General features: G+C 48.1%; 9 protein-coding genes across 9 annotated transcripts; 3 read left to right on the forward strand and 6 right to left on the reverse strand.

Annotated features, from left to right (window-relative positions):
• Nucleotides 1-1430: 1430 nt before the first annotated feature.
• EDB82DRAFT_276656 (amino acid permease/ SLC12A domain-containing protein) lies at nucleotides 1431-3621 on the forward strand. The gene is made up of 4 exons (XM_025728848.2): nucleotides 1431-2039; nucleotides 2093-2489; nucleotides 2551-2762; nucleotides 2824-3621. Exons 1-4 carry the CDS (start codon nucleotides 1679-1681, stop codon nucleotides 3528-3530), a joined length of 1677 nt encoding a protein of 558 aa, XP_025583174.1. The 5' UTR covers nucleotides 1431-1678; the 3' UTR covers nucleotides 3531-3621.
• Nucleotides 3622-9362: 5741 nt separating this feature from the next.
• EDB82DRAFT_434146 (uncharacterized protein) lies at nucleotides 9363-11873 on the forward strand (the record flags this gene model as incomplete). Its single annotated transcript, XM_025728849.1, has 1 exon — nucleotides 9363-11873. The coding sequence occupies one exon, from the start codon at nucleotides 9363-9365 to the stop codon at nucleotides 11871-11873; it is 2511 nt and encodes an 836-aa protein (XP_025583175.1).
• Nucleotides 11874-12225: 352 nt separating this feature from the next.
• On the reverse strand, nucleotides 12226-13378 carry EDB82DRAFT_276690 (ubiquitin-conjugating enzyme/RWD-like protein). The gene is made up of 3 exons (XM_025728850.2): nucleotides 12998-13378; nucleotides 12693-12898; nucleotides 12226-12642 (listed from the first exon to the last, which is right to left on the reverse strand). The coding sequence occupies exons 1-3, from the start codon at nucleotides 13148-13150 to the stop codon at nucleotides 12579-12581; spliced, it is 423 nt and encodes a 140-aa protein (XP_025583176.1). The 5' UTR covers nucleotides 13151-13378; the 3' UTR covers nucleotides 12226-12578.
• A 225-nt stretch (nucleotides 13379-13603) lies between these two features.
• On the forward strand, nucleotides 13604-14875 carry EDB82DRAFT_528074 (uncharacterized protein; the record flags this gene model as incomplete). Its single annotated transcript, XM_025728851.2, has 2 exons — nucleotides 13604-14046; nucleotides 14122-14875. The coding sequence occupies 2 exons, from the start codon at nucleotides 13604-13606 to the stop codon at nucleotides 14873-14875; spliced, it is 1197 nt and encodes a 398-aa protein (XP_025583177.1).
• Nucleotides 14876-15562: 687 nt separating this feature from the next.
• Nucleotides 15563-16675, reverse strand: EDB82DRAFT_528075 (uncharacterized protein; the record flags this gene model as incomplete). The annotated part of the gene is made up of 1 exon (XM_025728852.1): nucleotides 15563-16675. The coding sequence occupies one exon, from the start codon at nucleotides 16673-16675 to the stop codon at nucleotides 15563-15565; it is 1113 nt and encodes a 370-aa protein (XP_025583178.1).
• A 1527-nt stretch (nucleotides 16676-18202) lies between these two features.
• Nucleotides 18203-19270, reverse strand: EDB82DRAFT_539673 (Sec63 domain-containing protein; the record flags this gene model as incomplete). Its single annotated transcript, XM_025728853.2, has 1 exon — nucleotides 18203-19270. The coding sequence occupies one exon, from the start codon at nucleotides 19268-19270 to the stop codon at nucleotides 18230-18232; it is 1041 nt and encodes a 346-aa protein (XP_025583179.1). The 3' UTR covers nucleotides 18203-18229.
• A 361-nt stretch (nucleotides 19271-19631) lies between these two features.
• On the reverse strand, nucleotides 19632-20131 carry EDB82DRAFT_559992 (uncharacterized protein; the record flags this gene model as incomplete). The annotated part of the gene is made up of 2 exons (XM_025728854.2): nucleotides 19783-20131; nucleotides 19632-19715 (listed from the first exon to the last, which is right to left on the reverse strand). The coding sequence occupies exons 1-2, from the start codon at nucleotides 19990-19992 to the stop codon at nucleotides 19632-19634; spliced, it is 294 nt and encodes a 97-aa protein (XP_025583180.2). The 5' UTR covers nucleotides 19993-20131.
• Nucleotides 20132-20822: 691 nt separating this feature from the next.
• Nucleotides 20823-22114, reverse strand: EDB82DRAFT_509909 (pectin lyase fold/virulence factor). The gene has a single exon (XM_025728856.2). The coding sequence runs from the start codon at nucleotides 21828-21830 to the stop codon at nucleotides 20844-20846; it is 987 nt and encodes a 328-aa protein (XP_025583181.1). The 5' UTR covers nucleotides 21831-22114; the 3' UTR covers nucleotides 20823-20843.
• Nucleotides 22115-22766: 652 nt separating this feature from the next.
• On the reverse strand, nucleotides 22767-24466 carry EDB82DRAFT_509910 (uncharacterized protein). The gene has a single exon (XM_025728857.2). The coding sequence runs from the start codon at nucleotides 24365-24367 to the stop codon at nucleotides 22943-22945; it is 1425 nt and encodes a 474-aa protein (XP_025583182.1). The 5' UTR covers nucleotides 24368-24466; the 3' UTR covers nucleotides 22767-22942.
• Nucleotides 24467-24622: the final 156 nt, after the last annotated feature.

The following is a 24622-nucleotide window of genomic DNA, read 5'->3' on the forward strand; positions in this document are numbered from 1 at the left end:
GGAGGAGATCTTTGCGTAATTGTGTAGATCTGGGGAAATAAGTGGTTACAGCACTTGGCGGTTCAAGTGTGAAGTTATTTACAAAAGTTAGTAGGTTCAAAATTTGGAGAAAAAAAAGAAAAACTCGGATGCATGGAAGCTGATGAACAGTTGGGGTAGGGAGAGAGAGGAGTGCCTGTCTAGACTTGTTACAGCGCTATTCTTATCTTTGTTACGGTGCACTTCTCCAACCAAAATAAGCGCGCTCAGGGGGGAACTGATAAGAAGATAGCCCAACCAAATCAGCTTTTGCAGGGTTTGTGTCGTACCTGAATGATGCCAAGTTATTTATCTTTAAGATGATCGTACTATCACATCGTGTCTTGCTTCTGATTCTATTTATTCATTCATTCATTCATTCATTCCCTCAGTAAACAGAATCAATATCATCACGTAAAATGACTCGCAATGCAAATCGGTCACAATCCGATAGACCGATGCTATTAGGACAAGGATCAACGAGCTTAGACTTAAACCCATGCTTAAAATTAAGAGCGGGAAAAAAAGACCTCGTTCATTCGTTTCCCCGCATTTCTCCTCTTCTGACAGAGACTTTTCTGACACTGAAGTTTTGTATTGGGGGAGATGTACTTTAGAAACCATTGCCTCGGTACCGAGAGTAACTTGTATTTCATTACGTACAATTCCAAGTTGAATTGTCTGGGGTAAGAACCTTGCATCGGAACCGCGGTAAAGGAAGGGTTGGGTATTGAAGCGCCTGGAGTGCAGTACAGTTATTGGAGATGCCCTCTTAAACTTGAGAGATGCCACTGAACAGATGCCTGATGACTTGGTTTGTAGTCGGTGTAGAGGACTTGTTCAATCGAAGAATTCACTTATACCATCACTGAATTACACTACAATGCAATATATCTTAGCCGCGGTGGATGCTATTTCCCGCCGTAAAACTGCCTATCTCGACCCAACTGATAACCGTTGCCCGCACGCCAACATTAGGCAAGGATTGTCCCCTAGCCTCTTTTCCTTCTTGGCACCTCTAACGCTCCCCCAAACTGACACTCCAACTCCAAGCCACCACTACTTTACTCTCTACATACAATTTCGCTTTCTCCGAGTCATGCCTTGTCCTACTTCTCCCCACATCATACTACTACGTCGCCCGTACTTGCCCGTTTGAGTGAAGACCACCGGCCCGGTCCTCGAGGTTTCACTGGAGAGCCGCTTTCTATTTGCCTCTATCTACTATTACCTACTACACTGCTTATCAGGGCCCCATACTCTATAGCTAGCAGTGGGGAATGTCACTCACGGTGCCTAGTCAGCTAGTGTAGCATGGTATCCCTTCACTTCTGCGTGTGCATTGCAGTGCAGTTACCAGTTTCGGGCAACTTTGTGTTTCGAATAGCTACACTAACTAGATCCTCCTCCTGGTCATGGTAGCTTAATCTACACCATCAGTTCCTCTTCCAGAAAACCGGGCCGGCTCTCATAATGCATATCCTTGATCATGGTTACAGCGACATGATTCTTCATAAAAGATCATCTCTCCCCCCAAATCTCAAAGATGTTTATGTCCAGGCTTGTGTCCACAAGACAAACATCCCTCTTATAACCCCATCTCCGATCCAATTGCAGGAAGAAAGTTTGAGTGTTTTTATACAGCCTCGTCTTCTTCATCATGGGTTATCACGAAGACCCCGAGTCTAAAGCCGTTGAGGCTCCCAATGTTTCCGACACAGCCCCTGGTGTTCTCATCGACCACAACTCGGTCGATAATGAATATGGCCGAACCGTGCGAGGCCTCTCCCCTCGTCATGTCCAGCTTATGGCCATCGGTGGCTCCATCGGTACCGGTCTCTTCGTTGGTATCGGTGGTGTTCTCTCCAAAGCTGGTCCTCTCTCTGTCGTTCTCGGATATTTGATCTGGGGTGTCTTTTTCGTCTGGCCCTGCAACTTGTGTGTTGCAGAGATGTGCTCGTATCTTCCTATCCGTGGTTCCATCTTTGAGCTTGCTGCTCGTTTCGTCGACCCTGCGCTTGGTACGCTTTACATATCCCGAATCATAAAAAATATATACTAATCGATTAGATAGGATTTGCTATGGGATGGACGTATTTCTACGCTGGTCTAATGCTTGTTTGTGTCGAATACAGTGCTGTTGCGACTCTGATGCAATATTGGGTACCTGATATAAATCCTGCAGCCTGGGTTGCTATGGCCATGGTCATTTGCGTTCTGCTCAACGTCGTTGCTGTCAAGTACTACGGTGAAGCCGAGTTCATCATGGCATCCCTCAAGGTTATCCTTCTGTTCGGTCTTCTCTTCATCACTCTTATTACCATGTGCGGTGGCAACCCCAAGGGTGATGCCTACGGATTCCGCTACTGGAAGGGTGGCAAGGCTATGAGACCTTATCACGCAGAGGGCGACCTCGGACGCTTCTGCGGTTGGTGGAAGGTTATCCTATATGCTGGTTTCACTATTGCTGGGTAAGTTTCTTTGCGTCTGACGACCGTGTGTATCTTTGTACTGACGATATGCGATGTGCAGCCCCGATATGATCTCTCTGTCTTCTGGTGAAATCGCCAACCCTCGAAGAACCATTCCCCGAGTTGCCAAGCTCATCTTCTACCGACTTGTTGGTTTCTACGTCCTTGGTGTATTAGCCGTCGGCATCATCTGCAGTTCCGATGATACACGCCTGCTTGGTGCTATCGAGGACAGCGCTGCTGGTGCTGCTTCTTCCCCCTGGGTCATTGGCAGTAAGTCCCATATCATGGATCCCAAATACAATATAATAGTCACTCACCAGCTTCCTCGCAGTTGAGAACCTCGGTATCCACGGTCTTCCCGATCTGATCAACTTCCTCATCCTCACCTCCGGTCTCTCTTGTGGAAACGCCTACCTCTACTCCTCGTCCCGAACTCTCTACGGTCTTGCTCGCGATGGCCAGGCTCCTGCTTTCCTCATGAAGTGCAACAAGGCCGGTGTGCCCATGTACTGTGTTCTCGTTGTCAGTCTTCTCAGCTGCATCACCTTCCTCGTCGCCGGCGAGTCCTCCGTCACCGTCTTCTTCTGGTTTGTCGACCTTACCACTACCGGTCTCATCGCCACCTACACCATGATGATTGTCGTCTTCATCGGCTGGTTCCGCGCTCGCAAGGCCCAGGGTCTCGACAACTCTGCTCTGCACTACGTCGCCCCCTTCAACCCCTACGCCGCCTACATCGGCCTGTTCCTGGGCACTGTCGCGCTTATCTTTATTGGTTTCGACAAGTTCGAGCCTTGGAGTACACAGGGTTTTGTTACCAGCTACTTCTGTCACGGTTATGCCGTTTTCCTCTTTGTTATCTGGAAGGTCCTTAAGAAGACCAAGTTTGTCAACCCCAAGAGTGCCGACCTTGTCAGTGGCAAGAAGGAGGTTGATGAGGAGTGCAAGCACTGGGAAGAGGGTGGTATTGAGGAGAATTACAGGCGTGAGCTGGCTGCCATGCCTTTCTGGAAGAGGTGCTGGGAGCGTATCTGGTAATTGGAAGCGATATATCTCACAAGAATGCAGGTGTGCAAGATATGATTCTTGGTTAAGCCTGCAGTAATACTATCATGATTACAAGTTTAAATTATTATTCGCTGATGTGATGTACCATTTTATTTGTAATCGGCCAAAAGCCCAACGTAGTCCGTATCACACGAGTTTCTTTCAACTTGGTAACTTCTCTGCTCATCTAAATATGTCGTTCGATCAGGTCTCTTGGCATGCACATACCCTACACCCGCATCATCAAATGCAACCGGAACCTTCAGTATCCGAACAAAAGAAAAGAAGGACTATGACTATTTGATCACTGACTCGATTGAGACTGAACACGCCCTCATTCGAATTACAATGCAGGTTTCCGGCAACAGGGCCATCATACGAAGTTGCATTGATGGTATGTCATTGTGGCACGGGCAAAGCAAAGACGGGACGAAAACTTTGTTTTCCGCATATGAACCAAACAAATGAAACATAGGCTTGCTGCAGAAATACTATATTCTTTTGAGTAATGGATACTTACACAGGGGAAGAAAAAATGTGAGTTTACAAGGTTGCTTGAGCTTCGATTGGTCGCGAAACGCAATGTGGATGTATATAAACCGGTTATCAAATGAATTGGCAACTGCCTTGGAGACTATCCGTGTTGGAAATTGCTTTCTTGATTCCCGACATGTGGAGAGAGGTTACAATGTTGAATAGAAAGTGGAAATACGATCGTGGAGAAAAGCAAACAAAAGGAAAACAGAAACCAAAACAAGACACGGGAAGAAAAGAAGCAAAAGCTTCTAATTACACATGACCCTGAACATTGAGAAGACACCCCCAAAGGACCGAATTGTTTATCATTGCTCTGAGACAAGATATAAGTTTAAAGAATGGTAAGATAATTGCTGATGGCAAGCTGCCAATAATGACCAAAAAAGTCAATGTTATCCGAGTGAAAGATGAAGGATGTTTCATGTGATATATTTGGTTTCTATCCACTAACAAGGCTGTGCAACAAGGTGACAGCGAACCTGAAACCACCAGATCAAGAAATAGAAACAGACGATCTACATATAGATATTGTACTCACCTACGATCATCCACTGACTGATCCGTGGACGAGTTGACCGAAATTTAAAGGAAAGACAAGACAAGACAAGACAAGGTCTTTCCTTGTTTAATCCCGTGTTTCAGTTCAGGGGCTTCAGCTCTTGTGAACAGATGGTAGGATCGATGCGCGAAATGGATATCAAGAAACGAGACGAGGGTTCGAATATCGTCACTTTCCAAAAGTGACAGAGCAGAACCAAGAACAGACAGAATTGGGATCAGACTCTTTTTAATTTAAAGAGGCATATTGCCAATATATAAAATCGCATGATTCTTGTCAACAAAGACACTATCTACTCCCATGTTTGGACTGGTAGACCTCAATAGTCAGTTGATGACGGGCTTGCATGAGTCGCTAGTTGTGGGTTTGGCATCTCTAGTGACGAACCTCGTGGCCCGCTAGGAGAGGAGGCCTGGCTAGTTGATAATAAACGAAGAGTCGCTTGTGGTGAACCCAGAGACAAGATCAGCACGAGGGACCTGGGGGATCCAGTCTTTAACCCTGACCTTGTCTATGGTAATAAAAAAAAAATGTCGCTGGAGTTAGTAGCAACGCTGACATATGACAAGGGAATAGCTGAAGCCTTGCTCTGTTCGATTGATGATCTACAAACCAACAAACTAACAAAATGATACTCAACTGAAGACCTCACCTCACCGCTGAGGGAAATTTCCCCATGTCGCGTCCGCAGCAAGTGTCTTTTCTGGCGAGGAGGCAAAAAAAGGCGAGTCATGGGTTATATTGGGAAAAGGGAACTCAGGGGCAAAACAGAGGAGTCCAGAAAACTCCCCGTAACTCACAATGATAGGTAACTATTCGATCACTTTGAATGGCGAACCAAGTTCTTGGGACTCGAGCCACGTCTTGTCTCTTTGAGGGAAGCAGCTCCGTTGTTAGCGTTTGATGGTGTTGAAGTTAGTCGCGGGCAATAAACCGGTCCAAGACTCGATTCCAGTTCCACCGCTTTTGCATGGAGTATTATTGATTGTGGTATGTGTCATACTAATTGGAGTTCTAACTTTGCTACAATGGATACCTTTGTTACATCAGAAGCCCAATGGGATGAGACGCTGCTTCGAGTTCATTTGATCAACACCAAGGATATAGAAAATCATTTCACTAGCTCTTCAAGTATGATAGTCTGTATTATTGATGTTGCTCATGATCGACTTATGAATAAAGAAGGTTCTTATTACAAATAGTAATAGTTGATCATCGGTAATAGCGGCCTCTACTAACACTGTAGAAAAGCATGGCTAGGATGAGGTAGTATGGAAGATCTACAGGATCATATATTTGTTAATTAATTTCACTATAGAGCTTTGAAGCTATAGCGAATCGAGATAAACAAACTTGATATCATTTTTTGTTTATTCAAAACACCTGATTTATGGAGACGACGGCTGTTTTTGTCGTTTATAAGGCTTCGGAAGACGCTGCCGTACCCGTTGGACTACAAACAGACGATGGCGCACTGACGGGCCGTAAACATTCGGGAGGGATCGAACAAAAGCTGAACAAACACAGACAAAACAAGGACAGGCAGAGATGAAAGAGAAACGGTGGTGGTAGATTAATTTACTTACAACGCGTTTAGAAACGTGCGTGAAACGAAACCGCTGGACGTGCGCGAGACTCTCAGACTCTATCATGATCAAAACAATCGACGGACGTGAGGATGCCATTTACTAACCAAGAAGCTAAAATAACTTGCAATATCACGGGTAATACCTCGTGACCTCTGTGTAATGATGTTATAAGACGATATAGGTTGGATACCCTCGTAGACAGGGCAAACGAGATTGATAGCTTGAAGATCAGATCTTGGACGAGACCCTTTTCAGTCGTTCCACTCTACAGGTACAGAGTGCACAGAAGAGCACACGCAATCAATATATGGATCGCGTCAGCTAAATATCCACCAGTCACTCAATCCCTTGCTAGTCCATGTCTAGTAGGTGCACACAGATGGCCAGGGTTGTTGGTAATAGTCAGCTCAGCAATTCTTCCGTCATATGCATGCATGCCATTTGGTTGTCCATCGGCCCTTGCTCTAGGAGTAATTATTAGAGGGACCTGCCAAGTCCAGTCCTCGAACGATTGCTTCAGCTATAGCTCAAAGCCTCAAAGGTCTTAAGCTCGACGCGATGGCGTTGAGCTTTGCCACTAAATCATTCTGGAACTAGAAAGTACATGCCAAGACGAAAGTATCATAGCTTCTCTGAAGCTAGTTTGCTTCCATCCAGCTTCTTCTCTTGGTCTTTCCACTCACGGGTGTCAACAATGGAGAAGTAATTCAAATATTGCATACCCGACTTGTTAATTAGACAACGAGAATCACTGCGGGCTGGAAGACAAGGTGATCGACGTTTAGATCTCAGAAAGTCTCAGAGCCGAATCATCTCGATTGGGCAGAAAAGTCACTAATTACGAACTTAGTCTGCCTTGTGAATCTGGGCCCTGATCTTCCTTGCCTTTTGGTTCCTGAGTATCCGTATCTTGGGATGAATGAGGCTGTATTCTCTTTCGCCCTCACTGAGAGAATAGTGAATCAATACGAACTTAACCGTTGAACGTGAGATGAACTGCGCTTTGACTCTGCAGCAGACTGAATCCATACCATCGTGACCTTTTCTACCCAATAGAACAACACAGACCCTGCCCGTTTGTACCTTTCAAGACATCTTCAGCGGCCTCTACGGAGTACTGTCGAGCATCATGGACCGCAGCGCCCTGACTGTCCGACCAGCCCGGGCTTAGCAGGTCGGGTACTGCTCGTCACCAACAACAGCACAGGGGGGACAGCGGAGAGAGTAGATCCTCTACTGCAGGGGTCCTTTTCCATGGGTCTTTATAGCGTAGGTGCGAAGCATGGAGACCCATCTATCCCCTGGGGTCTTGCGGCTGCCCCTGGACATGGATGAGAGCCCTGTGACTGTCTTTCGCTAGGTCCCTAGACTTTGGTTCGGTTCGGTTCACCACTGTCACCACCATTCGTTACGCTCTAGCCCAAAAGACGAACCCTTGTAATTAGTGACCATCTTTGAGCTGCCTACATAATCGCAATACTCCGTGTATCTGAAAAATAAAATAAAAGAACGAATGTATCTGTTCAGCTCATCTTGGTTGCATTGAGTGCAATTAATGACGGAAACGGCAGTTGTATCAGCTCCCTACCAATACTGCCGAGGTTGTATGCTATCGTGGCTGGAGAATAGCCACTTCAGGACCAAACTGGGGACCTTGATTGGATGAGAGTCATCGGGGAGATCGAACAACAATGGAAGGCGGGCTTCTCTTGTTCTCTGCAGGGACCTTTTTTCATAAGACAAAACTGATATAGGTAGGTAAAGACTCTCAGCAAGACTCAGAGCAATTTACCTCGCTAGTGAGGTATTCTTTGGGAAAGTAGGAGGATCCCTGCCAAGCCGAGGCCAGTTTAGTTGTAAAAGCAAAGCCATGACTCTGTCTCTTGCATTTGGCTTTCGGGGGAGGGATCGAAGCAAATGATGGTCCGGGGGGGTTTGTCTTGGCCGTGTTGGTTCTAGCAGGGCCGCTATTGCAGGTGATGTTTATGCTTTGCTCTGCTGTGAATGGATGACAGATCTCTTTCGGGGAGGAAAAGTTGCCCGCCATTCAGCTGTTGTATGTCGTTGTATTGTCCTGTTCCGCCACTTGGAAGCCACAGTTTGTGTTTATTGTATGGCAATTTATTTTTTCTTCTTTCTCTCTCTGTTTTGCTGATCGTAGTTCCGATTGTCTCCTGCAAGTTTTTATTTTTTTATTTTTTTTGTGATATCGACCCCTGTTGACTGACGCACGCCTCAGTCGACTCTCCGTCTCTCGTGCTGTCCGGTTCAGTGGAGAGGCTCATCAGAATTAATATCCCAATTCGCTTGGTCGGTTAGATCCCATCCCATCCCATTTTCCCTCTTGTCGCGTGCAAGTGGATAGCTACCAGGTTGTGCTTTAACCTGATCGCTGGTTCTGGCGGAATTAATTAGCAGATTGCGACTGGGACTGGGGAGAGACCTGACCTGACTTGCTTGTGCTGGTTCTTTTTTCTTGATGGCAGCTTTTTCCTTTTCTCCTTCCCAATCTCTCACGCCCCCCTCCTCCACCACACTTTAGTACTTGCACACCCTCCCCATGTCAAGCCCGATCCAAAGCCAATCCACCTGAACATTCACCGGCCGTCCCTATTCATCTCGACATTGTCTTCTTATTCCTCTAATCCCCCTCCAATTCCTGGTTTCTCTGTTACCGTAGTGTTTTGGTCGCCGACTGTCGCTCCATTCAGCCGATATCTCGCGAGGGGTGAGACAAAGCGAGATTTCAAAGCAACGGCATATCCAACAGAACGGCACTTAATATTTCACAACTGCAGCGCGGGATGATACACCAATAAGACTCCATTTGGGCGAGACACCAGAACAGACGAAGCAACCTCTGATATCACTCAGCGTTTCATCGACGAATCAACTGTGATCGACCACCAAGACATTCTTTTACGAAATCTATTAGCTGCAATATTTGAAAGCATTAACTTGCTTATTTTTGCCATTAAAAGCATTGGATACCCTCGAATACCACACCAGCGATACCACATTTTTCACACATGTTGGCTCAAGAGCAGTCGATATCGTGCTGACGAAATAAACCCCAAAGGGGGAAAACGATCAACTGGGCGACCAAAGACCCAAGATAATTAAGACGTCGCCGGCATCATGCGCAAGTTCGGCTTTTCCGGCCGCAAAAAGCAGGCTCCCACGGTCACAGTCACCGCCCCGCCTATGAGCAAGGCCCAAAAGATCCTGGGTGCTTCAGCCATCAATATCGACAACAACTTCTCCAGCTCAACTCTCGACCTTGCTGTACCCGCTCCCGAGACATCCCAGACCCTGAACCATGGCCGTGTATCTCCGGCAAAACACGAGCGCGGGACGCGGGAGTGGGGAGATGAGTCCGAGATCATACCGAGGCACTTCAAAAACATCGGTGCACCCACCGATGCACATGATGAAGATGCTTTTGATATGGCGAGCATTCTTCGAAAGCGACAGTCTTCATCGACACTAAACTCGTGGTACGACAAGACTAAGCAGCCTCTTTCTGTAACCCAGCAAACATCAGCCTCAGCTATGGCCAAGGGCATGCCTTCAAAAGCAGAGAGGATGTTGGATATGGAAAACTCAATTGCCGAGGCCAAATTAAAAAAGAAGAAGCCTACAAAACTCGACTTGTCTCATCTCATGGGACGGCGGTCTAAGAAGAGCGAACCACAATGGGAGGGTCCTATGCTAGATCAGATTACCCGATCACCATCTATTCTATCACCAACTAGTACACCATCTTTACGGGGCAAGCTTTCAAGGCGACCTACAAAAGAGAGCCTCAACTCAGCACACTCAGACACAACCCGACCAAAGACGGACGAGAGCAATCGCCGACCACAAAATCACCTAAATGGTCTACCTAATCTCTACGAACACTACGAGCAAATGTCATTCCGCTCAATCATTGACGATGAGTTGGACGAAGCCGATGAGGAGGAGCGGGTTCTGGAGAAGTCCAAGTCCAGGGATTCACACCAACCAAAGCCCAGCAGAATTCTTCGACACAGCAAGTCTGAACAGCGCATACCACCCGGCCACCATGCCGAGCATATTGTTTCCCAATACGCAAAACGCAACCTACCCCCACCACCACCTCAATCTAATATGGCCAAGAAGTCTGACCAATCCTCACTTACTGACTGCGCTGCAAGTGTTTCTAGCAGACATACCCGCACGTCCAAGGCTTCGAAACGTACGAGTAGGAGTTTCCAGGATGCGGATCTGCAGGGCAAGAGCGTGCTTTCACTATCCTCGGACTCCGAAGACGACGCATACACCGAATCCTCTTCCAAGGGTCAACCTTCGATACCTGAGTACGCCACATCGGATACTAGTTCTTCTATCGACTTCCGTCCAGGCACGGCTCGAACTTCCGAGAGCGCTGATAACAGCTCGAAGCGGTTGAGCAGATCGAGCAGAAAGACGACGGGATCGAGCAACTACCTGACCATCCCCAACGGGCATCACAGAGCCCCCGTTGTGGCCCCCAGGTCAAGCTCCCTATCTGGAAGCTCCACAAACACAATCCAAGAAGGAACTGCTGGACCAACACCGTCGCGCACGTCAAGCCTTTCCAACTCATCAGTAAACACTTCAAACACGGGTCACAGCAAGACAAATCTTAACAAGGTTGTCGCTCTGTACCCCGAGCCGGACACTCCGGATTATCCTGATTATGAGGAGGACAAGGAGGGCGAGGACTCTGAAAATGAGCCTGAACCTGAGCTTGACTTCCTGCCTGCTATGACCTACATTCCTCATGGCTCCATCTCTACTACTGCCGATGCGCCGACGCCCCCATTGAGCCCAAGCTCCGTCGACTTCTACATCCGCTCCGCTCACTCATCAGTCGATGGAAAGGACGGCCACAACCGCTTTATGGCGGTTACCCGTCAGGAAGAGATGCTCCTGTCTGCCCTTCGCCACAAGCGACAGACAATGCGCAGCTCTGTCCTCTCTGAGATGGACGAGAAGGTTTCTCAGAAAGGACACCGATCCAAGCCATCCGAGGCCACCATTACCGAGGAGACAATGGACATGGACTTTGACTTCCCAGCACCCCCTACCTTCAAGAACAAGACCACGGTCAACGCAGAGGGAACAACCGTTATCGACCTAAGCCACGAAACACTTGAGGGCCGTACAGATGAACCCACTGTATCCACCAAACACTCTACGAAGCAAGTGCATCACGGGCAACGATCCCACAGTCAAGACCATCAGCAACGGGAGCGCATCCTTCTTTACATCGACAAGGGTCTCGCCGCTGAGCACTCCTTTGATGATTCTGAGCCTAGCCCTGATCTGGATGATTTCTACGACTACAACTACGACGACGAGTCCGCAAGTGACGAAGAAGTCATTTCCGAGGAGATGTATGTCCAGCAGCGCCGCCTTAGTGACCGAAAGGGTCGTCACTCAGCCCTCAAGCGGCCATCGAGCCGAAACCAACAACAGAGCCCTCCCGCTCCCGCCCAGCGCGACACTCTTCAAGTTGGTGTGCCTCGACCCGACAGTCCCATCTCCCCCGATGCTATGTCGACATCTGCTCCTCGAGTCAACAAGACGATGGCTCGCTTGAGTGCTGTTGGCCCTCCTGCTAAATGGGGATTTGAGGACTAAACAACACATTTCAATTAACATCCTTGTGGATTTACGATACACTTTACCGACGCCTTATTTTTTATTATCTACACGTATTTCAAAACAGCATTCTGGGGATTTGGAGTATTTCTTTCTTGGATGGATACCTGGATCACGAAGATGATCGCACGCGCATTCAACATTTTCTTTTGTCAGCGATGATTATCTACAACATACTTGTTTCATTTCCTGAACCTTTCCCGATACTTTTTTCCAAGGGAAGTAAAAGTGGCGTATGGGGAATACATGGCCTTTTTGTCATGAAGGCGGGACGGAGGATGATTATGCGCACATATCTTTTTTGGGTATCTTGGACTGTCTATTCTTGCATCATCTCTACGAATCGGCTATGTCTCGAACTGTTGGGATTGGGGTTTGAAATAAGGACAAGGCGCAAGGGGGGGCAGCAAGTTTGTTCTCTTTGATGAGCATGACGAAAAGCAAACAACAGGGATGTACGGGACTAATACGATGAAGACGGATGGGAAGGGCGAAGCATTATTTGGGACGGGCAGCTTTGTGTATCATATTGTACCTAGTTCGCGATAATTGCGATGCCTTGAACAATAGCGGAATAAGGCCATATGGCAAATTCTCAACACATTTCAAAATGTTTTGTTGATGTTGAAGTTCTGTCTCTTTTATCTTGACATAAAGGCGTGATGTGCAGTTTGTGGTTTAGATTTAAGCGTAGGTAGAGCCCTCAGGGGGTTGGGGGATCTTCTTGTTCTGGGATGAAGCCATGTATCTGAGAACTGTCAGTATAACTTCCTCTCTCATGGCGAACGCTCGACGTACCTTCGCAACTCGATGAGGACAGTTTCCATAGTGTTCTCACGCTTCCACTGGGCGAGGCAGGGGAGTTGGCTAGGGTCCACCACGCCGTTGTTGGGGTTAACACAGGGCAGGTTGACCTGGCTGATGAACTGAATCGTGGGAGGCATGTCGGGGTAATCGGGACCGCAGTGCATCTTGACGCTGTAGATGCGGTTCTCGTGAACGGACTGGAGCAGGAGATGTTAGTTACTTGCGAGTCTATAGATCTGTTGTTTGGGGCGGGAAGGGCACGTGTGCGATCATTTGTAGGTTCGCAAGAAACTCACATGGGGAGGACCAAGGATTGTGCCGTTCCAACTGCTCATGAGAAGATCCTCAGGATCCTCAAGACCGTAACTGCATGCCTCGGCACCGAGACCCTTCTCTCCCTTCTCAAGCTCCTCCAGTAGGCGAAAGTTGCGAGGAACCTTGGCAGACATGGTGTCGGTTACTCAAAGAGACTCTGTCGCAAGAATGATTGTTTGACTCGGAGGTTCAAAATGTTTGTAATTTTACGAACAAAAAAGTCGGACGATGTGTAAGACAGACAGAGAAAGTGTGTGGTTTCGCGATAGATGACGTTGGTGTAGTGGCGGTTAGATATTGGGCGACTTTTGGATCCAGTCACTCGCGGGGCACAGACAAGTAGACCACAGAAGGGAAGGCGGTGGACTTTCTGTCTGTCTCAAAGGATAGAGTTCCCCGCCATCATATCACACAGCCACAGCAAGCTAAAGTTGTTCACAAGCCACCCCGCGTCACATCGAGCTTGCCTGTTCTACCGGGGAATTATCGGAATATCGACAGCTTCCCCAAGCTCATCCGATCAACAGATCACAGTCTTTTCCCACGTCATTGTCGACTCTCCCATCAATCCCGCGATCGATTCAACAATGGCCATGTCCCTCGCGCGGGTGGCCCTCAGGGCACCGCAATCGCAATCGAGGCTTGCTGCCGCCGCCGCCACTATCACGGCTCGAACCATTGCCGCCCACGGACGACCCTTCAGCACCACGAACCGAGCTCTTATCCCCTCCGGCTTCGGATCTCCGATTGTTCCCTCTTACTTTTCTAAGCCTCGGCTCCCGGCCAACACGGTTATTCGATTCGTGCCTCAGCAGACGGCTTGGATTGTTGAGCGTATGGGAAAGTTTAACCGTATTCTCGACCCTGGTCTGGCTGTCCTTATGCCCTTTATCGATCGAATCGCATACGTCAAGAGTCTCAAGGAAGTCGCCATTGAGATTCCTAGCCAGAGTGCCATCACTGCGGACAACGTTACTTTGGAACTTGACGGTGTTTTGTTCACGCGTGTCTTTGATGCGTATAAAGCAAGGTGAGTTGCTGCTGGATTGATCAAGCCATTGAGACACGATACGATCAGGTAGCTGACATGTGTGCAATTATACAGCTATGGGGTCGAGGATGCCGAATATGCTATTTCTCAGCTCGCCCAGACGACTATGCGATCCGAGATCGGTCAACTGACCCTTGACCATGTCCTCAAGGAACGTGCTGCGCTCAACACCAACATTACAGCTGCCATCAACGATGCCGCGGAGGCTTGGGGTGTTACCTGCTTGCGTTACGAGATTCGAGATATTCACGCCCCTGGTGCTGTTGTCGAGGCCATGCACCGCCAGGTCACTGCCGAGCGTTCCAAGCGTGCTGAGATTCTCGAATCCGAAGGTCAACGACAGAGTGCCATCAACATTGCCGAGGGTAAGAAGCAGAGTGTTATTCTGGCTTCCGAGGCGTTGCGCGCCGAGCGCATCAACGAGGCCGATGGTGAAGCTGAAGCTATCCGTCTCAAGGCGACTGCCACTGCTCAAGGTATCGATGCTGTCTCAGAAAGTATCCTCAAGGGTGATACTGGTGCCCAGGCTGCTGTCAGCTTGAGAGTTGCCGAGAAGTACGTCGACGCCTTTGGCAAGCTGGCTCGCGAGAGCACTGCTGTTGTTGTCCCCGGAAACGTTGGAGATATCAGTGGTATGATTGCTACTGGTCTCAGTGTCTTTGGCAAGGTTGGCCAGGCTCAAGCACAGACTATGGCTAAAGCTATTGTTGAGCCCAAGAAGGAGACTGCAGAGCTCGATGGTCAGGCGAAGCCCGATGTTAAGGAGACAGTTCTTGAGAGCTTCAACCAAGCGACTGCCAAGAGATAAGGAGAGAGAAAGACCATGATTTATCAACTACATGACATATCACGGAGGAACGAGGCGGAATCATCCACATATCAACTCATCACTCAACCACCCAAACATGAATATTCCACACTACCATGACTACCGGCGTTTAGCGGATGTATTATAGGGATCCCGCGGGGGGTCATTACTGTCAGGCTCTTGGAAAAGAGTTGGGGGAAGCGGAGAGGAACGTCATCATGTATCAGCAAAGTTTTCTTATTTCGAAATGCAAGCGCATGGCAAAAGGAGGGAAAATCACGGCCTACCTACCAATCAGTGATCCTAATTCTCTCAGCCCATACTTCGCTGTTGAGCTATGAGACATACAAAGAATCGAATTAGATTGACGTTATAGTGTCGTTGGTGCACATGATATATTCCCTGATGATTGATTGTTGGTGAAAACTGCCTCACTTTTATGGTACAAGGCATACACGAGGTGGGTTCACGGTCAAACTATGCTCATTCTGAATTAGGGGTATAATATTTACAGATAAAGTCAAGCCCAACGAACTATTCCTCGAAGCTCATCTCATGGCAACATGATTCATTATTTCCATCTCTTGCGTATATTGGATCAAATGTCAAACAACGAAAAAGATCTTGCTAGCGTGACAAAAGATATCTTGCTCCGACATGGCTTGGCTATTGCAAACGGGTCGCAACTTAAAGAAGGAGAGGGATCAAAGCAATAACACCCATGAACAAACTAGGCACGACAATTGAGCCACTGTTGCTTCCGCCTCCGCCGGTGCTGCTACCGCTGCTATCTCCATCATCATCACCACCAGCTCTTGGGCCAGTGGGTATAGGTTGAGAGCTGAATGTAGGGAAAGCATCATCGTCGCCGATGGTAGGGACGGGTTCGATCGAAGGGGCAGTGAAAGAGGGGGAGTCGAAGGTGCGTGTTGCAGACTCTTGAGTAAAGGTGAGCTTGTCGTCATCGTCGTCGTCGTCGCTTGAACCACCACTGCTTCCACCTCCGCTTGAACTGCCGTATCTGCAAGTACCATCGCTAGAACAGGTCTGTCCCGACAAGCAGTATCCGGAGACGCAGCAGACCATTCCCTTAGGCATGCAGCCGTCGCCGCAGGTTTCTTGGTAGCTGGCACAGCTGCCGCTGGATGAACCGCCAGAGCTACCACCAGAGCCACTGCTGGAGCCATATCGACATTTTCCATCAGATGTGCATGTCTGACCGCTGAGGCAGTATCCGGAGTCACAGCAGACCATACCCTTGGGCATACAACCATCACCGCAAGTCTCTTCGAAGCTCAAGCAGGAACTAGAACCTCCAGAGGAGCCACCAGAAGAGCCACCTGAGGAACCTCCACTTCCTCCGGATGAGCCTCCGGCAGAACACTTGCCGTCTGAAGTACACTTCTCGCCTTGATCACAGTAGCCAGTGAGACAGCAGACCTTGCCCTCAGGGATACAAAACGAGCCACACATCTCCTTGCCGTCTGTGCAGCCCGAGGGTGGACCAGAGCAAAGCTTTCCATCCTCGCAGCAGCCGGTAGATTGGCAACGGTAGCCATCTTCGCAGTACGTTCCAGATACAGTGCTACAGCACTCACCACTGGATTCGATGCAAGCGTTGCCGCATGCTTTCGTGCTTCCCTCGCAACCCGCCGCCGCCATGCTGAGGAATTGGGGACGAGGAGTGAAGCCAGATAGAAGGGGGAGGCCTTTCTTGTCTGCTTTGTTGGTGCTGAAGTAGACGCTGTCTGTTGCGACCGTCAGGCCCGCGAGGGCGAGAAGGAGGGTTGAACGCAACATTGTTGTAGGGAAGTGTATGAACCGAGTCTCAGGAGGTATGTGGTTTGGAGAGACTTGACCAGGCAAACAGTTGTGAACTGGGCATCCTCTCGTCTTATAAGACTGCAGGTGCTAACAGGCAGCTACTAGAGAAATGGGCTGAAAGCCTTCCGTCGAGTCACCTACCGGGTTTGCTATACTAACTGGGTATAGTAGTGCTAATTAATGCATCAAATGAACGCCACTGAAATACCTCCAGGGTTCAGAGGTGCAGACCCCATTTCACGATGGCTTCGTGCGGGTACTATATCCGCTTGTGCTAGAGAAGGATCATCCACCAATACAAGCTGTTCTCTGTCGCCACAACACTGTGCCTCACTACTATTAAGGTAGGCAACCATATGTTTGCCTATACGAGAATACGATCATCGACTGTGTGTTGTTAGTGCTTGGGACCTGAATAGATCTGCGTCGAGTCCAAAGACTCACCCCGAATAGGGTATGAGTGCGAGAGACCGTCAGACGGCACAACCACTTTCCGGATAGGGTAATGTAACAGCAATATGCCAGATCATCACAGAGACTAAAAAAGTGTTGTCGCTGCTCAAGTTGGTGGGGACCTCAAGTTCAGCTTTGCTTAATCCCTGTATCGATCCCAGATAGCCTGTCCTAGTTTAATAGGAAAAAAGTTGCAAAGACGACGATCCCTTGGACGAAGATCGGTCACAAGGCCTCAGGACTAAAAAGAACCCTGTTACTCTCATAAAGCTTGTGCTGCAGTGTAACCCAAGTTTGCTGCGAGGTTGGCCGTTGGGTATGAGTTGAGTCGAATTACACGGAAAAGGGCTGAAAAAGGTGAAACAGCCACTTTACAACGTTAAGATTAGGCTTCTTATTTCTCGCTGCAGGGTCCCGTTCAACAATAACGGGTCATTTGTGCACTAACATGATTGAGTGTCTGCCCTACGGCGATCAAAATAGGTGATAGTCGGCCGCTTCCATTAAACAAAGATTGAGGTACCAATATGGCATCTCGTCAGTGACATTCATGTCTTTGGAATAGAGTTTAACTCTAGGAGAAAGCCAAGCTTGTAAGGCTGATCAAGACCCTATGCCTTGGCTTGTTTTTCTGGCACCGTTATGCGAAAATTCCCGCATTTTCATCAAGGTTGTAGGGTCTTTTGGGATGCAGCTAAAATGGCTGACATGGTCCAGATGCCTTGTGCATTGAGCGGTGGAGGTGGCGTTGCTAGCACGGATACCAACCAAATTACGGACGCTCGCATGGTGTTGTATTCAAGTTGGTGTTGATGAAGGGTTATTGAACCTCTCATCCTTCCTCCAACACTTGCAGTCTGCCTCGCCATTACTTCTACTAGGAAAGCATTAATGAAGGATCAATGTGTGATGTGTCGTCTAGTATGAAGACACATCTAGCCACAGCGAGAGCAACTTTTGATAACAAGTAACAAAGTGCTGTGTTCATATGTAACCATCTCTCGCAAGCTCCCCATTAATCCCACACATTGTTGATATGGTACCTCAGCTCAAGGCCATATTCTCGTCCACTTACACTCAACCTCCAACCCGAACATCCATCTTCACCGTAGTCCCGACAATCTCCTCGCAAGCAAAAGAAACCTTTAGTTGCTCGCCACTCTTTGCACTCAACCCGATTATAATCTCCTTGTTGCCGGCCAGCCTTTTTGCGCTTCCTCGCCAAAACCAGACAAGTCGTCCGTTACCCCCTTCAACCACAAATGTGACCCATGGCGTGCTGCTCTTCCAACTGGGCGTCTTTTCGTTGGTAAATCCGAGAACAGCTCGAGCAATCCAGAGCGATTCGTCAGCTGTTTGATTACCAGTCGCTGGCAAAGGTGTTGGAGTTTCGGGGGTGTATTGACCGATCACTTCAAAGTCGAGGGTGAGAATGGGAAAACCTGCTACTTTGTGCAGTAGCGTCTGACCAAAAGGTGGGTTTCGACTAAGAATTCGCTCGATGTGATAAAACTCCATCATGGACAATTCCTTTATAGTCTTGATGTTGGCTCGGACGAGCCTGTCCTTCTTTGCCGGGCCAATACCCTCCACTTGCAAGAGGTGGTTGCCACTCTTTTCCCAAACTTCAGCCTTGACACTTCTCAGCACGTCAAGAGTTGTCTGGAGTCCTCTTCCATCACCTCTCTCTCCAAGTATATCAGCCAGACATCTCAAAACGCTGTCGAGCAGCTTGTACATCTGGCGGAGTTCCTGGAATAACTGTTTTCGAGCTTCCCCTTTCAGTTTGTTTGGCCAGCCAGCCTTTGTGAGGTCAATCTGCACGAGAAGAATAACTTTGTGCCATGGCTTGGATATGAATTCGGGGATGGGAAAGGGGATGCCTGTGCTTTCGTTGATTGCTCGGAAGAAGGCGGTCTCATGCTTTTGGATGGGAAACGTATTGAATTCGGTCGCAGAGCAGGCCTTCTTGAGAAGGGCGAAAGTATCTGGGTTGCTTTTGATCTCGCAGAGGGTTTTGAAAGTTGATTTGGCCAATTGATACCGCATCTGAATCTCGCGCAAGGGCTGTGAGGCCAGGCTTTGCGAGTTCGAAGTTGCCTCCTGTGATGCCGACATGGCGCTCGATGTTGAGTTGGCTAAGAGCGATATTCTTAACTCCCATAACAAGAACTGGACGATGGAGTCTGTAAATTGCATATGTTCTCTTTTTTTTTTTTATATAGGGCAGGCAGTTATCGGAAGGTGCACCTCCCTTGACTCACAAGTAGCTGCTGTTCAACTACCAAGGCAGGAGACACTCGACACTGAATCACTAGTAGAGGCCAATCTGGAGTCAGGGGCATCTTGCAATCAACTTTACTCTGCAAAGCATAGTTTCTCAATTTCGAACTCAGAATTAATCTAGGATGACAGATCTAATCTGCTGAACAACCTTTCTAGGTCTATGTCTACTAAACACCACACCAGTTGTCTTAAGTTACTCAGTGCCAGCATCATCGAGAACGCCAACATCTGCCCATGCCTTCTTGATTACCTTGGCCGTCTTATCATCAAAGAGCTCCTTTGCACAACCAATCGTCACATCAGCAAACTCTTTAAACGTACAACGTGGATGCATCTTGCTTGACCTCATGGCCGCCCACCAGATCTTGCCAGCCGTCTCCCAAGAGTAACCGCCAAATGCGTTGGAAGCCAGATAAAAAGGCTCGGTTCGGGACTCCTCCAAAGATGTGCACTCCTCCGTTATTCTCAGATATTGTCTTGAATTGCTTCATGTGAGCCACCTGCCGGTCCTTGCCGAAACGAGGATCGTCGTAGGCTGTTCCGGGCTCCTTCATGCTTCGTAGAGCAGTCCCCTTGACGCCAGTAACAAGACAGTTTGTTCCAATTAGCCAATCTGCGACTGATGATCTTTTATCTTAAACTTGTTGCTTGACCTAATCAGAGCTATCAGACTTGAAAGTGTATGGAAGTTCCTTCCGGCTTTGCCTCTCTATAATAAGGCTAACTTGTTAGAAAGTGAAATTCGGTGCGCTATTGGCTAGCAAAAAGACACTCAAAAATAAGGTTAGTGGAAAATGCCCTATTGGATGGGGTCGTCCTGAAAGTATGATATTCTTTAGGCGTGCAGCTTGGTCACGAAAGGTAGCCCGGGCTCACGAAGTCACCTTACACAATACAAAGCCATGAGACATACCAGCTCAGCAGCCCGCTTCTTCTTCTTCCTTCAGCACAACCAAAGAAATTACTACCGAAATACCAAGCCCCCATGCCAGTTAACTTGCCCAGACCCTGATCCCTATTGCTAAGGGAAATGCCCTATAAGCTACTGAAAAAAAGAGGCTGCACCTCGAGAGAAAATTACAGCCTGGGGCCGTAGGCGACGGATTGGGTAGCAGGAAAAATGGCCTCCTGAGTCTTGGAGTATAAAAATAAGTAGTCTAAGAACTACAGCTTAGGGGGCATAAAGTGACCTACTAATTTCGTCTCTTATGCTTCCAGCGGTTAATTTTTCTGATACCCTGAGGAGAAGGTTCTTGGGTTGCCTTCCCAAACTCACTAAATTAGGTACGCGTCTGTCTGATATTAAGATGAATAGCCTAACAGAGAATCGAATATAGTATAGAATATCTGTATTAGTCTAGAATATATTTCCTAAACTTGATAGATCTAACTAATGTGCTATTATTTACAGCTTGAGTGTGTTTCCGGCAACGCCAACAACAGCCGCCTTGACCTTGGAAGCACCGACAAGAGAGTACTGGTAGGGAATGTCAGACTTGGAGAAAGAACCCTTGGGAGCATCGTTGGTAGAGCCACCAAGGTCAACATCGTTGACAGTGATGCTTCCAGTCTCCTTGGAGTCCTTGGAGATAAGAGCCTTCTTGGCGTTGCTGAAAGCAGACGACTCGACAAGGACCTTAGCACCCATGCGGGAGTTAACACCGGTGACGCTGATGTCCTCGTAGTAGTTGTTGAAGACGTGGACGGTGCCGAAGCGGACAGAGGGAGCACGAGAGCCAATGTTGGACCAGTGGTTGTTGGCGTAGGTGACGTGGAGGGTACCAGTGTCCTCGTCAGCGTTGCTGTCGGAGTGGCCGACAAGAGAAGCCTTGTGGTGGTCGTGGAAGTAGGTGTTGGAGATGGTGACCCACTCAGAGGCGTGGGTGACATCGAGGAGACCGTCGTAGAAATCCTTGTCCTTGGAGAAGTCGGAGGACAGCTCGCAGTGGTCGACCCAGACGTTGGTGGACTTTTGGATGCCGATGGCGTCGCCGTTGGCAGCTTCGACATTCTTGATGGCCAGGTTGCGAACAATGACGTTCTTCTGCTTGTTGATGTAGAGACCGATGTTCTCGAGAGAAGCACCCGAGGCACCAACGATGGTCTTGTCAGACTTGACGCGGATCTTGTTGTTGCCGGTGAGCTGGCCCTTGACGTAGATGACCTGCTTCTCGTCCGACTCGGCAGCCTTGCTGAACTCGGCAAGGGAAGAGACGGTCACAGTAGCTCCTCCGGCACCACCAGTGGTACCTCCGTTCTCGGTGGCGTAACCAATGTTGGCAGCATCAGTGATAGCAGCTCGCTTGCCGAGAGTCTTGCCAACTTGCTGGACGGTGGGAGTAGGAACGGCGCTGGCCAGAGCGGCGAGGTTGAGAAGACCGAGGAACTTCATGGTGATGTTTGTAAGGTAAAGTAAATATGTATTGGAAAAATAAAGAATGAAAGTCGGAACCGGTCCAACAGTAACGAATGTATAAGGTTAGAAAGAGTGATTGAGGATGAGGATAGAGAAGAGAAAGGTGACATATTTCCTGTCGAGGCCTCACTTATATACAAGAAGTGAAGTCATCACAGCTATGAGTTCTCCATCACCCTGATTGCCGAACACGCGAGACCCCTGAAACGATAGATGGTGATGTGCAAGTGTTGTTGACTATTCTGGGATGTGAAACATATTTACACGAATGAGAGAATTCTCCGAAAGTGAAACAGGCACGAGTGGAGTGGGAATTACCGGAGATCATGGTGGGATAGAAAACAACAAAGATGCCTGAATAGGAAATTATCAGGATCTGACAGCCAAGACCGTCATTTCTCTTGACAAAGCTTAACGAGATATGGGATTTTGTTTACAGAGTACAATGAGGTTGAAAATAAGCTTAATTGGATTAGTCTATAGCAGTGACATACAGATCAGATCAAGTCTATTTTAAAGCCAAGTAGAGACAATTATGGCTTATCCTTTACAGACACATTCGAGAAGTAATTTTATCAATGTTGCATTCACTACAAACTCTTCGATCTGAGGTAGCACGTCTTCTGACATATGAAACACAAGTCTACGTTCAAACCTGATCTCTTGACCTTAGCTCCACACATCACCAGGGTCTCAGGTATTGATCAATGCGCGAATGCGCGTATTCTCCGTATTCTAATCAATCAGATTATCTGCTGCTGTTGAGGCTAACAAACGTTATGCTTATATCGGTATCGGACAACTCCCACAACCCGATCTAATACCGTAATGTCTTCAACAGCTAGGATATACGCTGACAACCATACCCACACTAGTGGGTAGCAGAAAAGTTGCACTCCTAAGTCTTAGGGTATAAAAATAAGTGGTCTAAAAAGCATAGTCTAAAGAGCATAAGCTGGCCTAATAATTTTGTCTCTTATGCTTCTAGCGGTCAATTTTTCTGATACCCTGAGGCCACATCCCAACTCCTAGAAGATGACCTACCAATCAGTCGCTTCCAGTCTCATCGCCTATCCATAATCCTTCAGTCATATCGTCTGATGTTGAGAAACCCTTGAAGCTTCTTCCGCGATCCACTCTATAATCCCTTCACGTCGTAACTCTGTAGGTACTCTCGACAACATCTCTCGCACGTCATTCGCAGTCAGACCATCGCAAGCCTTGACTACACCCTCAAGCCCCTTTCCAAGATGATGTTCACTAGGCCCAAGTACTACCTTGAGCTCAACATTTGACGCCCCCGCTGCTAGCCATAGAACTATCAACTTCACCCCTGGGTCACCACCAAAGGCACCGCAGCCCCAGAGACCAGTGAACACAGAATCACCTTTGTAGGATGTGAACCCGTTTATTGCCTTGTTGATCTCACGGTCAATATTCTCGGGGTATAGATCGGGCAGGTCGTCACTTGATGAGCGTTCAACCATGTCCATCTCCAGAGCGTCCATAAAGACAAGACGTCCTCCTTGCCAAGATTTCTGATCTTCGTTAAGAAATGACACAGGACGGCCCTCCCACTCGATATTGCGTCTCTGGCCTTTGACATCCACCATCGCTCTTGCACCTGAAACGGTGATGACTGTGTTGTCAGCCAGATGAGGTGCTACCAGAACAACAGGGTATGCCTCAGGGGCAATACCAACGAATATCTCCTCTTGAGTAGCTGACTGGCCGAATCCAATGACCTTGTTTGATGGGACAACGACGGCCCCTCCTTTTCCTTGGACGTGAGGGTGATGGGTATCCGACGTGTGGATGTCCATGTATTTGGCCTGCACTGGTCCCAGTTTAACATCTGCTAAAGACAATTGACTGCTTTGGTGAAGCTCATATGAGACGACATTGTGAATCTCATCTGATTTAGTTTGGTGATCATTTAGTAGATCTCTTGCTGCTGGCAGACCTTCAAAGTATATAAACAGAGCCTCTAGATACATCTGTACTGCAGTGGGATGTCTCTGTTCCGATGAGTACCAGATACCTAAATCCTGGTAACCATCATCACACCTCTGAGGTACCGATGAACAGAGAAACTGGTGGGCCACAAGACAAGCGACTTGGCCGCAACTCAAGCGAAGCGGAGAGTCCGCTTGGAGAATCTCAAGTTGTCCACTAGGGAAATAAACCGGAAGATTAAGGGCAATATCACAAATATTGGGCCATATGATACTAAGGATCCTGGATTCCCCTTGGTCTTGCAGGAACTTCTTCAGAAATCCATAGTCACTATCTTGACATGTTTCCGCATTTGCGGCAATTGTCTGTAGCTGGTCTATGAGTTGCGCAATACTGGATACCGGGGTGCTGATAAGGTGGTGAAGAAGCGGCCAGAATGGGATTTTACCCTCGTCGTCCTCTTCGGCTTGTATACCCTCGGGTAAGTCGCTGAAGCGGTCGAGGACTCGACAGGAAGTTGAGTTGGGGAGACGAAACGAAGGAGGCCGGGATGACATTTTGATACTTCTTTAATTGCTTGTATATTACAATCGAGATACTGATGTTATCTTTACAGTGGAAGAAGATATAGTCAAGTGTTGCTAATTGTATAGTTGGTGATTTGGTGTTGTAGAATATGACTCTTTGCCGGTTGGCCCCACTTTCTATAGAGCAATGCTCAGAATGGTACAGAGTCACATTAGATATTAAGTCTCTACCCTACAAGAACTACGATATAGTCATGAATATAACTTGAGATATCATGTCGTTTG

The sequence above is a fragment of the Fusarium venenatum genome, assembly GCF_020744135.1.
Source record: "Fusarium venenatum strain MPI-CAGE-CH-0201 chromosome Unknown EDB82scaffold_3, whole genome shotgun sequence".
NCBI lineage: Eukaryota > Fungi > Ascomycota > Sordariomycetes > Hypocreales > Nectriaceae > Fusarium > Fusarium venenatum.